Here is a 14,558-nt window from a genome sequence, read left to right on the forward strand (position 1 = left end):
AATCAATTTTAATAATTCTTTATTTTTCTTATTTCTTATAAATCTAAATTTCTTAAATATTTAGACTTTTATATTGGTTTTTTAATAAGTGACATTAGCTGCACCAGACCAGACTTTCTTTTTTTTACTATTTTTTGTAATACATGTTACACCTCCAGACCAGACAGACTTTCTTTTTTTTACTATTTTTTGTAATACATGTTACACCTAGTAAATATGAAATTATGAAAAACACACTTAAATTGTAGTAACGCTAGAAACGATTGTTGAAGCCTGAAGGCGTCACTTGATCATCTTCTGTAGGAGTGGTGTATATAAAGGAATTCCAAGAAAACCTTCAGTAGTTAGTAGCGGGAAACGGAAATGGCATTAAGCAATTCGCAGAAGGAGCTTCTAAACCTAATCCGCGATGTCTCTACAGAAAAATCTCAAGGAGGTATGCAGTTCAATCAACATCTCGTAAAAAATTACGATCGTTTTTGTTTTCATCGACTCCTGTAATTTCAAAAAACTAATCCGACCTTGCAAATCGACAGAGCGTAAGATAGTAAACCTGAAGCGGGAGATTCAACAGCTCCAATCGGAACTTGACTCTGTGAATTTGGAGCTTGAAGAAGCCAAGCGCTTGAAAGAATGTACTGAACAGGAGCTAAAAGGCTACGAAGTTGAATTGGCCATGAGCGAATCCTCAATCCAAGCTTTAGAGGTTTAACATTTCTGTATGATTATCTGTCGATCTATATTCCAATCTCTGAACACACGTAAATCACAGGACGATAGAACCTCGTTGATGAAATTTAAATTACATGTTGATAATAACGATTCGTCGATACGTAACTAATAAATCTGAAACACTGCAATTTGAGAATCGGCCATGAGTGAACCTTTAATCCAACCTCTAGATCTCTCATGTTTAGCTTAAATACCTGTGTTGATTGAAACCTCTGAGTTACAAGCGTTTGGATGTTTTCAGGGACGGATTTCTTTGATACAGGATGAAATATCTGCAGTTGGATCTGATTTGGAGGCACTTAAGGTGGTTGGTTACACTCGTTTAACTGCTTTCTGTTTTCTACTTCATTCTCATTCTAATTAATGCTTGTATTTTGAATTAATGGACCTATTCGTTCTCAAAACTGTGTGGAATCAACGTTCAGAATGAAGAAAGGGCTTTGCGGTTGGTTTCCATTGTTATTCCGACAATTTAGTTTTCCATTGTTTTTGCATTGCATCTCATTTCTTCACTTGTTTTTCTTATTCTTGTAGAGATGACTTCATTGGCAAAATGTTTGACCTTAATGCAAAGATTAGGTATGTGAAGTCACTTCATTGGATCATGATCTGTTATGAAACCAGCTACACAAATGCATATATGATATATTCATCAACTTTCTTCATTTCTAATTTGATGCAGAAAGTTCCAGCAGTCTGTGGATTCTGCCACTATTGAAGCATTTAACAGTGACACAAACTCACAGAATGGTTTGCTTAAATCTTCAAATACACATCTTATTGTCCAATGTTACCTAAATATCTAATGAAGACAGTGCTTCCCAACTAATATATATATATTTTTTTGACCAAAGTGGACATGGTATATGCTAATACAAAAGAAACTGAAGAAGCCAAAAGAGATCTTGAAGATAAGCTTGCTCAAATAATCTCTGAAACCAACATTGAGGAAGACAAATTTCAATCAGAACAAATTCTTTATATGCAGGTGATAATTACCAATTAGCTGCAAATCCATTGCATTTCTTACATGTCTTCTCATTAACAAACATTAATTCTTGGATAATAAAAAGAAAATAAAAATTAATTTGATTTGTTTTATCATTCATTAATAGGAGAAAAAAGAGCTTGAGGATTTGAACCATAGAATATCTTTGATGGAAGCAGTAATGAAAGCAAGCAAAGAGCTTCATCAATTAACCATATATCCTCACTACAATCTTCATTTTTCAAACCGGAACTGTTTTCAATGTAAAAGACAAGAATGCCCTTTTGTCCATCTTTGTGTTTTTCCTTGACAAGATCTACAAAGACATCTAAATTGGAAGAAGCATATGCTTCCTTTGGTGAGAAGCTGCAGGAGAAATGCATATGTCCCAGCTGTCATTGTGACAATGCAGAAATGTTGAGTGGCATTCTTTAGAAAAGTGAGGGAATCTAATTTTTGGTAATTTCTTGCTAAAAATAGCAACTCACTTTTACTTTTTTTTTCTTTTTTTTTTTTACCAATATATGCAAAATACTTTATTTTTTTACTTATAACAACAATAAAGTACATTGCTATTAAGGGTGAAAAAAATAGAAGTAAGTTGTTATTACATGCAAAAAAATAAAGTATATTGCGAATATTGGTAGTAAAAGTAAAGTGGATTGCTATTTTTTGCAATATGTATTTTTCATGATTTTGAAATGAGTACATGATAAGTGATTTTCTTGATTACTACACTTATTCTGTATTTTTTTTTTTTTTGCTGGTGATGTGTTTGTTTCTTTAGATTTAAAAAGAATGCAATTTAAGTAAACATGATAAAGAAAATATAAAAATATAAAATGCAACCGAACTAGGCCTTTTGAAATTTATTATTTTGCATGAGGTTTGGATAAATAGTAAAACAACTAGGTGTGAGACCCGTGTAATACACGGGTTTTTTTTTTTTAAAAATTAATATATTTTGTTAAACATTACATGTTTTTTATAGTATTAATTTAACATAAAGACAAAAATATATAAAGAATAAATTAAGTATTTCGAAATATAAATAAATAAAATAAAAATGTACATATTTATAAAATGATAATGACAATAATGTTATAAACATTAAACATTAATTAAATAAAAATTGCTAAATATATAAAAACAAAATGATGAATAAGTAGATAAGATAATGTATAATAATAAAAACAAACATTGAAATATTGAGACTTATTTTTATAAATTACAAATTTCTAAAGACTTCTTTGAATACAACATTAGATGTCTTATTGGTGAGTTTACCATCTTTATCTAAAATTAATATTTTTAATCCATTTTTACTCTTCACTCTCGACAATGCAACATACAACTGCCCATGAGTAAATACTGGTTGTCTAAAAAACAACCCCACCTTCGATAGTGATTGTCCTTGGCTTTTATTTATTGTCATCGCAAAACATACAGCCAACGGGAATTGTCGTCTTTGAAATATGAAAGGAATCCTTTTGTCCGAAGGCGTCAAAGACATTCTTGGAATAAATGTACGGTTTCCAATATTACTTCCAGATATTATCTCAGCTTCTATAACACGTTTGCCCAACGCAAGAACCCGTAGCCTTGTTCCATTACACAATCCAGATTTTTGATCAATATTTCTTAGTAACATAACTGGAACACCGACTTTTAATACCAACTTATGAATTGGCATACCTGAAGGTTTAAGACCATTTAGAACATCAGGGGAGTATAAAGTTTCATCAATGTTATCATGAACAAAATCTGCATGTGAAAGACTATCTGAACTTAGATACTCCTGTTGGGCTCCCGGAAATAATTTTAACAAACGCTCGTTAATCTCTTGAACAACTTCATTCTTCGGTGCAAGGATTGCTCTTTCTTGAAAATAAATCGGATTCTTGGCATTTTCAACGATCGAAGGATAGACAAATTCAATTAATGAACCAATAGGATCAGTAGAATCAACAATAAGAAGATCATCAGGAATATCAATAATTGTCTCTCCATCATTTAAACCACCAACCTTTCCTTCTCCTATATCCAAAATCCAATTTGCAAAATTTGTCGTTTCTTGAATATTGGATGCGAGAACACTTAACCTCATGTTTTTTGTCAATGTTAACACTTTGCAATTTGACCAAATGTAAGAAGAAGATAAAGAAGCATTAACAATTTCTTGCCTGCTTCCGTTAGGAATAACAGGTAGAATTTGTCTAAAATCTCCTCCAAAAACAATTGTTTTTCCTCCGAATGGCAACTTTGAGTTGGTACGAAGATCACAAGTGAATATATCTTTCATAGAACGATCCAAGGCTTCAAATGCATGCTTATGAATCATAGATGCCTCGTCCCATATAATCAATGATGTTTTTTTTAACAATTCGGCTACATCACTGTCTTTCCCAAAAGAACAAAAAGAATCCTCTGTAAGATTTAGAGGAATTATAAAGCGTGAGTGTGCTGTTCTACCTCCGGTTAGTAACAACGAAGCAATACCACTTGAAGCAACATTTAGGACGATATCACCTTTAGACCTTAAAGATGCAGATAAAGTCTTCCAAAGGAAAGTTTTACCAGTACCTCCATAGCCATAAACAAAAAACACTCCTCCTTTATTCTCTTTAACAGCTGTCATGATTTCATCAAAAATTGAGCGTTGTTCAACTGTTAATGATTCAAGTAGCTGATGAGATTCTTTTTGTAGAATCGTTATATCAAAATCTAACTCCTCAGTAATTAAACGATTGTTTGTCGAAGATACCAGATCATGATCAGGGTAAGGCATCCCAGCAAAATCTCTTAGGCTTGAACTATTTTGGAGTAGAATTTTTTCAATCTCATATAGCGTCAAGTTTTTAATCTGATCGTCATTAAGTGATAAACCTGTACAATAGTAAAGTTAATTTAAAAATATTTGTATAATTATTCATGTGAAAAATATATATAAATAATGTGTCTAATGTAAATAATAGAAAAAATAATAATACCTAGAGGTAGAACATAAGTTAATGATAATTGCGATAAGTAATAAATAAGTAACATAATAACTCTTGTGTTTTAATTTTTAATTTTTTTAAAATAATTATTTGATATTAGTAAATAATTGAATAAGTATGCATATGATGCATGATTTTTTTTTTTTGTTCTTTCGCAGTTTTGAAGATGACTGAAATGGACATTGATTTGAGATTCTTACTTTATTGCATGTCAATATGGTAATATTAAGAATTTTGGCAATTTATATATGCAAAATTATCAGTTTTTTTGTATATTATTAGGTCTAAATAATGTGAGTTATTTTTTATGCATTTGATGGCAGAGATAAAACCAAAACCAAAAGGTATTTATACACAAAAATTCAACCTTCATTTGACCATTTTCATACCATAACAAAATATAGAAATGGATCAAAACCATATATTGTTTAGAACAAACACAAAGAAAACAATACTGCCGTTTAGTTGAAGCTGTCACAAAGAAACATCCAAAACCCAAATCCCTTATTGAATTAAAAAAGTAAAAGATAACACAAATGAATATTCATAGTTTACCAAACACAAAATTTAGAAATCCAAAATAATATGCAAGTAAAAGAAGGAAATATAAAAAAATATCTTTGAACAAAGCAATGAGTAGGAAAGAAAGATTGTTGATTACGATTATTTTTCCACCTTAGGAATCAACAATTTGGTTGTTAATCCAGCTTTGTCTTTGTAAACACGGGGTGAATTAGGTTTTGTTGACGATTCATAAACGTCATCATCAAGATCATAAATATCTACGAGCTTACGTTTGACACTTGTAGGTGGAGAATTGAGGTTGTTGGTGCCTGTTACTGATGATGGACTTGTAGTATTACCAGATGGAATATTTGACACAGGAGTATTATCAGCAGTGTGGGAAATAACATCCTAAAATTAAAAAGGATAAAATATGATAAATTATCAATGAAAATGATGATATATATAAGAAAAACATGAAAGTGTAGTTTACCTTACAACCCACTGTGTCTTGAGATGCAAATTCTGAGCCAATTACATTAACAGAATCATTATCCATGTCCTATAATATTACGGGTAAAAAAGTTTGTTACATTAAGGATTCTATGAAATCTGATGTAGTACAATAATTAGAATGGTATATTTTTACCTGTTCAATCATATTCTTCTTCTCAATGTTTTCCAAAGCAGCAATAATGTCTAAATTATCTGTTAGCTTGGAAATGTTGTAAGAACGAAAACATTTTGAGACATTGAAAGTCTTGACAACGATCTTAAAAGCCAATTTTTTATTGAGCATGGCGTTCAACTCATTTGGAAAGTCACTTGGATTGTCGAACTAAAAAAATTAATAGTAAAAAATATGAATTAAATAAAAGTTTAAAAAATAACATTAATGTAACAATATGGTATTGATTATAAAATACATATACCCTTTCATATCTTGATATTAATTCAGCAGCAGATATTTTCAGAAGATTTCTTACTTCACGATCAAACATTGTAAGACTCACCACTCCAACTAAACCTTGAACTCGAACTTTTATCATGTAACTAAAAAAGAATATATATATATATATATATATATATATATATATATATATATATATATATGAATATAAATTTGTAAGACTGAAAATACATATAAAATTATTGAATAATAATATATTATGTGTTTATTTGCTAGATACCTTGGTTCAGCAATAACATCTTTGCCATTGCAATCTTTTTTTAGACAAAACATCATCTTTTTCTCTTCAAACCGGTCCAAGTCATTGACCGTCTCATTTGGAACATCCATTAAAATAACCTTTGACTTGCATATTGTACACGCATTATAGTACCAATTCCGCATATCTTCAAACATCTTTATTGTTCCAAGAATTACCGCAAAACTTCCCTATGATAGTAGGTGTATTTGTTGTTAGTTAATATTTAGGTATTGGATTAATTATATTAATAGGGGACTAATTATGTACCTCATTCAATTCGTGAATAGCGGATATTTTGTAAAAGGTGTTTTTTTGAAGAAAATCATCATGTAGTGAATACATGATCGATGATCCTGATGCACGTGAGACCGAAGAACACGAAGAGTCTTTTCTTGCTTGTAAACTGTTATTGTAGCAATTAATAATTATTATATATCATAAATATCTCTTTAATAAAATATTGTATTGAAATGAGAAATCGTTTAGAAAAATCATGAAACCTTTTTTTGAAAGCACTTATCTCCTCAATGTCGTCCTCAATAAAAAGCTTTGTTGCCAAGTACGTGTTGTTGACATATGGACGATCTGAAATGGGTATTTTAATTTTTGTATGAATGCTAATAGTTTCATAAAACAAAAATTTTAAGAATATAAATATTACAAATTAGTATCATGGTAAATACATACGTCGGATATTCTTGAACTTAGCAAGTTGAATAATCATTACAAAATGACCATGATGCTTTGAAACATATGCAACAATTTCTTCAGCATAACGTCCCCATAGAGTAACAAAAACTTCATGTCCTCTGTAAAAAGAAATAAAATTAAGTAACAAATGTAAGGATGTGTTTGTTATGGTGTAAAAAATCAAAATTGGATAAGTCAATCCATTAGCAAAGGGATTGTAGGGAATATACTAACCAAATGACACATTGGGTTGGACTGAATTAGAATGAAGTTGTTTGAAGTCAATGAAAGCAAATGAATTCCGGGGCCCACAAAAGTCTTTGCATCTAATAACCTTAGTGCTATACTGGAAATAGAGTTTATGTGGACCATCAACAAACTTTATAGCACCATTATTTAACCCTATTGTGGGTTTTTGAATGTAATAATCACCATATTCTTCCAAAGTCTTTCCTTGTAGGGATGCAAATGGTCTATCGACATTATATTCAATTTTGGCGCCCTATTAATAGATAAAATAATATAATAATAAGGCATACTACACATAAAAATAATTATAACTTAACATGTATAAATAAATAATTTTAAAAATAATAAACTAAAAAAACACAAAATACCCTTTCGTCCATCAATATCATTCCAATCATACGAATCTGTTTCCACAGACGGATGATTCGAACCTTGATCATGTAGTCATCTTTTGCAAGCGCCAAGTCACTGATCATGGTAACATTGGTGTTTTCCATTAAACTGTAAACAAAACGTAGTAACAAAGATTAGTTGTTATATAACAGAAAAGTATTATAAATAAATGACAAAAATAATTTAAGGAAATATAAATCAGGGACATATAAGGAAATATTGTGAAATGTCCAAAATACCCTTATGTGAAAATACCAGCAATATATGTAAAACCAAACAGTGAAAAAAAAATATGTTACACTTTTATGTTCAAAAGGCAATTATGTTGTGGATAATAAAATGAAGGTGAATTTTTTTATTGGCTCATCTTTAATTGGTATGTATGCAAAGTGTGGGGATTTGGTGTCATCAAGGAAGGTTTTTGATAAAATGACAAAAAAAAATTTAGTAACCTGGAACTCCATGATTACAGGGTAAGTGTTTTTCATTTATGATTCTTCAATTATGAAACAAAAAACGTTAATCTCACTTTTTTAATGTTTACATGGCAGGTATGCGCAAAGTGGATTATCACATGAAGCAATTTCAATCTTCAACATCATGAAAGAAGAAGGCGTAAAAGCAAATAATATCACATTAAGTGGAGTTTTATCCGCATGTGCATCACTTGGTGCTCTTGATATTGGTAAATCAGTAGATGAATATGCATTAAAAAATGGTCTCCAAAAAGACATATATGTAGCCACTGCTTTAATCGACATGTATGATAAATGTGGGAATGTAGACCATGCATTTCAAGTTTTTGAAAACATGCCGTTCAAGAACATTATCACATGGAATGCCATGATTTCTGCTTTTGCTTTCAATGGAAGGGCAAAAGAGGCAATATTGTTATTTAACAGAATGTCGGTTTTCACTTAAACGACAGCATATAGTTTTTTTAACTCAGAATAAAAGTGCAAAAAATAACAATCACAATTGTTGCAGGAGGGTGTGTGACAGGGAAAAAAAAAATTGAGGCATTTAATCGAACACCTTATATGCAGTAAAAAATGTGTAAATAATTAGTATATAAATTTGTATATAAATCGACCATATGATGGAAAGGAGAAGAGGAAAACATCAAATGTTCAAATAAAAAACAACCAAATAATTTTGGTCATTCTGTAAAGTAATTGTATCGATAATTACATAGGCTAACCTGGTGTAGAAGATATTGTTGATAATGGAGTTTGATGATGAACTTGAAGGTGCTGTAAATCTTCAATCTCTCAATAAAAGGCGTCATATGAATAAGAATGAAGCTGTATATATTTTTCAAATTTGATTTTGGAAAGGATATGAAGAATAGCTGTGATTGAATTGATTTGATAAGTTTCTGCAAATAAGAGTCAATATGAGTGTTGATTACCGACAATTGTGTATGTTATTTAGGGAGATATATTTGGAGTAAATGTATTCATTGACAAAAAACTAAAGGATATCGCCGGTTCCTTTAATTTTGTATAATGCAGTAAATAAATGAGAATTTATAATTTAAAAAAAAAACAAAAAATCCATAATTTGCCAAGTGGAAAAGAATTTAATTGAAAAAACTATAAAAATGCCATTTGTCATATTAAATGAGAGGCTGCCATGTGGCAGAGTGATTTTCATTTATTAAGGGAGATTATGATTATTTTGGAGTCAAATAGATATAGCGTTGTTTCAAATTTAATTTACAAGATCCGTCTTTTTCATTAAAAAAAAGGCTTATTGACTTAAGTAAACCGTTTTTGACAAAATTGTTTCGATCCAACTTATTTGAAAAGAATTGTAATTTATCTGAAAGTGTTTAATATACTTGAAACCCTAAAAAAACATATATTGTAATATCTTATTTCGTAAACATAAGTTAAGTTATAAGTTGTTTTAGATAAACAATCCCAAATACCCCTAAAAAACCAAATAATGCCATTTGGAATGTTGATGTAGACATTTTTTTATGAGCCACTCAAAATAATTTACAGTCTAAAAATCTTATGTGATTTTTGAAGGTGAAAATTATCAAAAAAAATTGCATTTATATCTAAAAAGGCTTATAACAATTTAGGTGGAAATTACGTATGTATCACGACAAATACAATGAAGAAAAGCTTCCAACCTATGCCAGCCTTTATTTAATTTTAAATTTTAAATTAAAAGGTCTAAAATCTAAAGATCACCTTTTTTATGACGAAAGATTGCCCAAATCAAACTCTAAATATAATTAATTTTATATTTGTAAAGTGCTATAAGTTTCCTTTATTACAGTTTCTTTTGGCAACCATTTTTTTTCGCTAATGATGGTGGCATGGTATGCAATATTTGACCTGTTATTCGGTTAATCATTTTTTTTTTTCGTTTTAGAAATTTTTATTCATATTGCTAGAAAGCAAAACCTTTTACAAGTTAAATAATCAAAATAGTCTTTAAATCAAATTTTCAACAATTAATAAACATAAGATACAACCGAATTTTTTAGCCCAAATCCTAAGCCCAAGCCCAAGCCCATTATTGATTTTCAAACAAAACCCTCACCCTAAACCTAGCACGTCATATTAGAATAAAACAACCTCCGTTCCATTTTTCTTTTTGTAAATTTCGATCGCTACTATATAAACCCTAACGTATAATAAAACTTCAAAAAGATCAAAGAAAGAGATCAGAGAATAGGAGAAATTCTGATCAAGATTATAAAGAGAGTCATCTTGATGCTAATAAGGACATGAGTCGTATTGAAAAACGAAAATCTGAAGATTTTGGAGGTGACAATGATACGTATATCTTTTGATTAATCAAGACATTCTGGTATTTAATTATTTATTTATTTACAGATATGTATAGTGAAGTATATAGTTTCTTTGAGAAAGTGAAGGATGGGTTACGTAATCACGATGATTATCAAGCATTCTTGAAGTGTCTTCATCTCTATACCACTGATATAATTACAAGAAACGAATTACAAATCTTGGTACTTAAATGTTATGTAATATATGCTTTTTATTTAATATTTTAAATATTGGAATTAATACAATTTAATATTTGTAACTTTTTTCTTTTTTTTCTTTAAGGTTTCTGATCTACTTGGAAAGCATCCGGATCTTATGAAAGGTTTCAGAACAATGGAACAAGGCCTTTTTAAACATATTGCTAGTAATTTGTAAGTTCTCATTAGGTTTAGATAAAACGCAAAACAATTATGATTATCTTGGACTCAAATAGATAGCCTTGTTTTAAACTTACAAGATGTTTGCTTGTGTCTCTTTTTCATTAAAAAAGTGCTTAGTTTTTGATAATTTTTTTCATTCTAACTTATTTGAAAGTAATCACTATAATTTATTCAAAGTGTTTATTATACTTGGAAACCAATTTACCTCTTTACCACTCTTTTAATTCTAAAAAAATAATATAGATCGTGGCCTTGTTTTTTTTCCTGATCAGTGATACATATATCAATTTACCCTTTTTTTTTTGGTCATTTCAATAAATAAACAACATTTGTGGGACAATAAAAACAACTTATCAGTTATTGTGTTGGTATTGTATATTTTTTTTTCAAAAACTTTTTTTTTGGATACCGCATAAACTAAAAAATATATTTATAAATAAACATAAGTACTGTTAAATAAACAATATCAAAACGTCCCAAAAACTAAAAAATGTTGTTATATTGTGTTATATTATATTATTTCAACATTGGAATATTGATCTAGACAATTTTTTATATGCCACTTAAAATAATTTAGATTTTAGAGTCTAAAAATCTTATATGATTTTTGAAATTTTGCATTTATATCTTAAAAGGCTATAGCAATTTAGATAGAAACTACGTATGTATCACGACAAATACAATGAAGAAAAACTTCCAATCTATGCCACCTAGGGTGGACCTAAAGGTGTCCTGAGAGGTTCTGTACAACTACATTTTTTCGTATTAGTGTAAAAAAAAATTATTAATATGCATTGCATTATACAGTATATGTTTATATTCCTATTTCATGACTTATAATCACTAAAGGCGCCCTAGTCAGATGAATATGTAAACACTCCTTCTGCCTTTAAATGCATCATTGAATTCCTCTTTGTAAGCTATTGAAGCATTTGCCATAAAAGTTTAAAATCCAAAGTTAGTTTGATTTGTTAACATCTAACAATAAATCTCAGACTAAATCTTTGTTGAAGTGAAGATAATTAATTTAGAAGTGAATTTTTTCTCAAGTAAACTTATATATATATATATATATATATATATATATATATATATATATATATATATATATATATATAAAAGGGGGGTTTTGTTATCTTCAAATTAAACTTCATAAGCAAACAAATTAAGAATTAAATTAGAGGCATTTCCAATTCCAAATCCCATTTGAAACTATGTTATAAGATGTGATGTGACTTTAATTTATGTTGAATCTAGGTTGGTAATTAAGATATTAACATGCTCTAATATTTTCAAATTGACAAAAATATTTTACTCAAAACATGATCTTTAAGTAAAACTTCAATTAGTTGATGAAATCCAAACAAGCAATTAATACCAACAATGTCAAACATTCCTCATAAACTAGGGAATATGAGCAATCAATCTTTGATTAAACTGATTTTGATTCCATTGAACCCAATTAAGTGTTTGTTACCAACATCAAATCATAAAATATATACGAATTTCACAATTTGACTAACAAGAGTTAACAATACATGGCTAAATCAAAGTACAAATTCAACAAGTTTAATCCTTGAACAAACTTGCAAAATGAGAGAATTAATTTCAAAGCGCTAAAGGATGAAAAAGTACATGAAAATCGCCCCTTGCAAGTTCTTGGTCAAAGTTGCATTCAAAATGGTGAGAAAACCTCTTTTAATCAGAAGTTGGAAATCACAAAACCTGTCAGACTCCATTCCATAGCCACGAGATGGTATGCCTAGAGATTTCACGCCTGTGGAAGGGGTTTTTGGCTTGCTGAGAAATTCATTCCACGAGCGTGGAACGGTCAGTCTAAGCAGTTAATATCGGCGATTTCCAGGTGATTTTCAGGTGGGATATCGGTTATCGGTACTTTTCAAAATAGCGGTGTCAAATATCAGTCCAAAATATCGGACCGCAAAAATCGGTGATATTTACCGATATTTCCAGGTGATTTCCAGGTGGAATATCGGTTAAGTAATTTTACTTGCTTTTTTTAGTGTTAAGTCATGGCCTTAAGTCTTATGGTCTTAACTTAACTGAACCTGCTATTATGTTAAGTACTTAATTGTTAGTTTTAGGTCATAAACTCATGTTTTAAGTATTAACCGATCTTATTGTTATGTTAGTTGTTAAATACTTAAGGGTTAACTTGCTAGTTTCTATAGGTTTGATCATGTTGATGTGTTAAATACTTAATTCTCAAATGATGATGATGATGATGATATTAGAGTTGATGTGGAAGATCTAGATAAAATAATTGGATGCCTTGTTTGATGTGGATTTGGAGGAAGATTCCATGACTTATGTAAGATTATGTTTATAGTTTTGAGTTTTGACTTTTTATATTACTTATATATATATATATATATATATATATATATATATATATATATATATATATATTATGCATGATATAAAAATATCGATATCCCACCGTGATAACCTATATCTCAAATATCGGCCCTTGACCAATATTTGATTTTGGATCGCAATAACTGCCTAGCGGTCAGTGTTATCATTTCACAACCGTAGAATCTCCTGAGTAAACACCCAACTCCAAAAATCTTTTTTTCTTTAATCTTGCTCCGATTCTTCTGAAATTTCACGTAAAGCCTCCTTTGGACATCCTAAGCACGCTTCAATCTTCAAATCACCCTGAAACATCCGCAAAAATGGTGAAAAGTAGATAGATCTTCGATTATGTCTCGAAAATGCAAAATGCATTTAAAATTACAATAAAATGCTGTAACAACGTAATTTACAAAACAAAATTTTCATTTTTCATCAACCAAGTTCATATAAAAATATTCTCAAATATTTCCAACAATAGTTTTTGAAACATAACATATCCCAAGATCATAAAATCAAACTCCCTCTCTAGTGTGTACGAGTCACGCCGGCGTCTTTCCACGGTCCTCGCTAGTACTTGAAACACATAACACAACAACTGTAAGCATAAATGTTTAGTGAGTTCCCCAAAATACCGCATACAACACATACGTCACTCGAGGCCATAATACGACCCTCCGATCGATGTGTCTCAGCGGGACCCTCCAGTCCCGTAGCTCGTTGGACCCTCTGGTCCGGTCATAGCTCGTTGGGCCCTCCGGCCCGGTCTGTATCGTTGGACCCTTCGGTCCGGTCTATAACATCATACAACATACATATAACACATAGCACATAATCTCATACATAACACATAAGACCCTCTGGTCAACATATAATACCACTCTAGGTACGTATAGTGAGAAGACTCACCTCAGGTATCTCGGTGATTCTCTGACTCGGCAGAAATATGATCTAGCCTCCGCCTAATCACATAAAGTAAATACTCCCATAAATATAACTATACTCAAACCTTTCTTAACACCCTCAGAAGGGTAAAAGACCATTTTACCCCTCTCTTGGCTTAAAGGCCTCATTGTTGACCAAACCCTAAAACTCAACAAAAGTCAATGGTCAAACTTTGACCCGACTCGTCGAGTGCACTTGGGCGACTCGACGAGTCTACACGTGTCCGCTAATTCTTTAGTCCCGCTTGACACGTCGAGTACCTCCCCTTGCTCGACGATTCA

General features: G+C 30.5%; 2 protein-coding genes and 1 pseudogene across 2 annotated transcripts; all 3 read left to right on the top strand.

Moving 5' to 3' along the window:
• The first annotated feature begins 281 nt into the window (after nt 1-281).
• Nucleotides 282-2,455, top strand: LOC145100804 (spindle assembly checkpoint component). Its single transcript, XM_079037933.1, has 9 exons — nt 282-436; nt 537-706; nt 974-1,036; nt 1,158-1,177; nt 1,267-1,311; nt 1,415-1,482; nt 1,587-1,720; nt 1,848-1,936; nt 2,041-2,455. The coding sequence occupies exons 1-9, from the start codon at nt 364-366 to the stop codon at nt 2,153-2,155; spliced, it is 777 nt and encodes a 258-aa protein (XP_078894059.1). The 5' UTR covers nt 282-363; the 3' UTR covers nt 2,156-2,455.
• A 5,650-nt stretch (nt 2,456-8,105) lies between these two features.
• Nucleotides 8,106-8,687, top strand: LOC145099854 (pentatricopeptide repeat-containing protein At2g34400 pseudogene; annotated as a pseudogene).
• Nucleotides 8,688-10,391: 1,704 nt separating this feature from the next.
• LOC145100805 (paired amphipathic helix protein Sin3-like 1) lies at nt 10,392-11,083 on the top strand. Its single transcript, XM_079037934.1, has 3 exons — nt 10,392-10,552; nt 10,622-10,758; nt 10,859-11,083. Exons 1-3 carry the CDS (start codon nt 10,513-10,515, stop codon nt 10,949-10,951), a joined length of 270 nt encoding a protein of 89 aa, XP_078894060.1. The 5' UTR covers nt 10,392-10,512; the 3' UTR covers nt 10,952-11,083.
• The last annotated feature ends 3,475 nt before the right edge of the window (nt 11,084-14,558 follow it).

The sequence above is a fragment of the Lactuca serriola genome, chromosome 4 (genome assembly GCF_051521515.1).
Source record: "Lactuca serriola cultivar US96UC23 chromosome 4, Lser_US96UC23_V15, whole genome shotgun sequence".
NCBI classification, from domain to species: Eukaryota; Viridiplantae; Streptophyta; class Magnoliopsida; order Asterales; family Asteraceae; genus Lactuca; species Lactuca serriola.

Bases quoted from the DNA above. Each gene is read 5' to 3' on its own strand.
- LOC145100805 (XM_079037934.1), top strand. From the start codon at position 10,513: ATGAGTCGTATTGAAAAACGAAAATCTGAAGATTTTGGAG. The intron at 10,553-10,621 runs GTGACAATGATA...ATTTATTTACAG, and splicing joins AAAATCTGAAGATTTTGGAG to ATATGTATAGTGAAGTATAT. The intron at 10,759-10,858 runs GTACTTAAATGT...TTTTTCTTTAAG, and splicing joins GAAACGAATTACAAATCTTG to GTTTCTGATCTACTTGGAAA.
- LOC145100804 (XM_079037933.1), top strand. From the start codon at position 364: ATGGCATTAAGCAATTCGCAGAAGGAGCTTCTAAACCTAATCCGCGAT. The intron at 1,483-1,586 runs GTTTGCTTAAAT...TTTTGACCAAAG, and splicing joins TGACACAAACTCACAGAATG to TGGACATGGTATATGCTAAT. The intron at 1,937-2,040 runs ATATCCTCACTA...GACAAGATCTAC, and splicing joins GAGCTTCATCAATTAACCAT to AAAGACATCTAAATTGGAAG.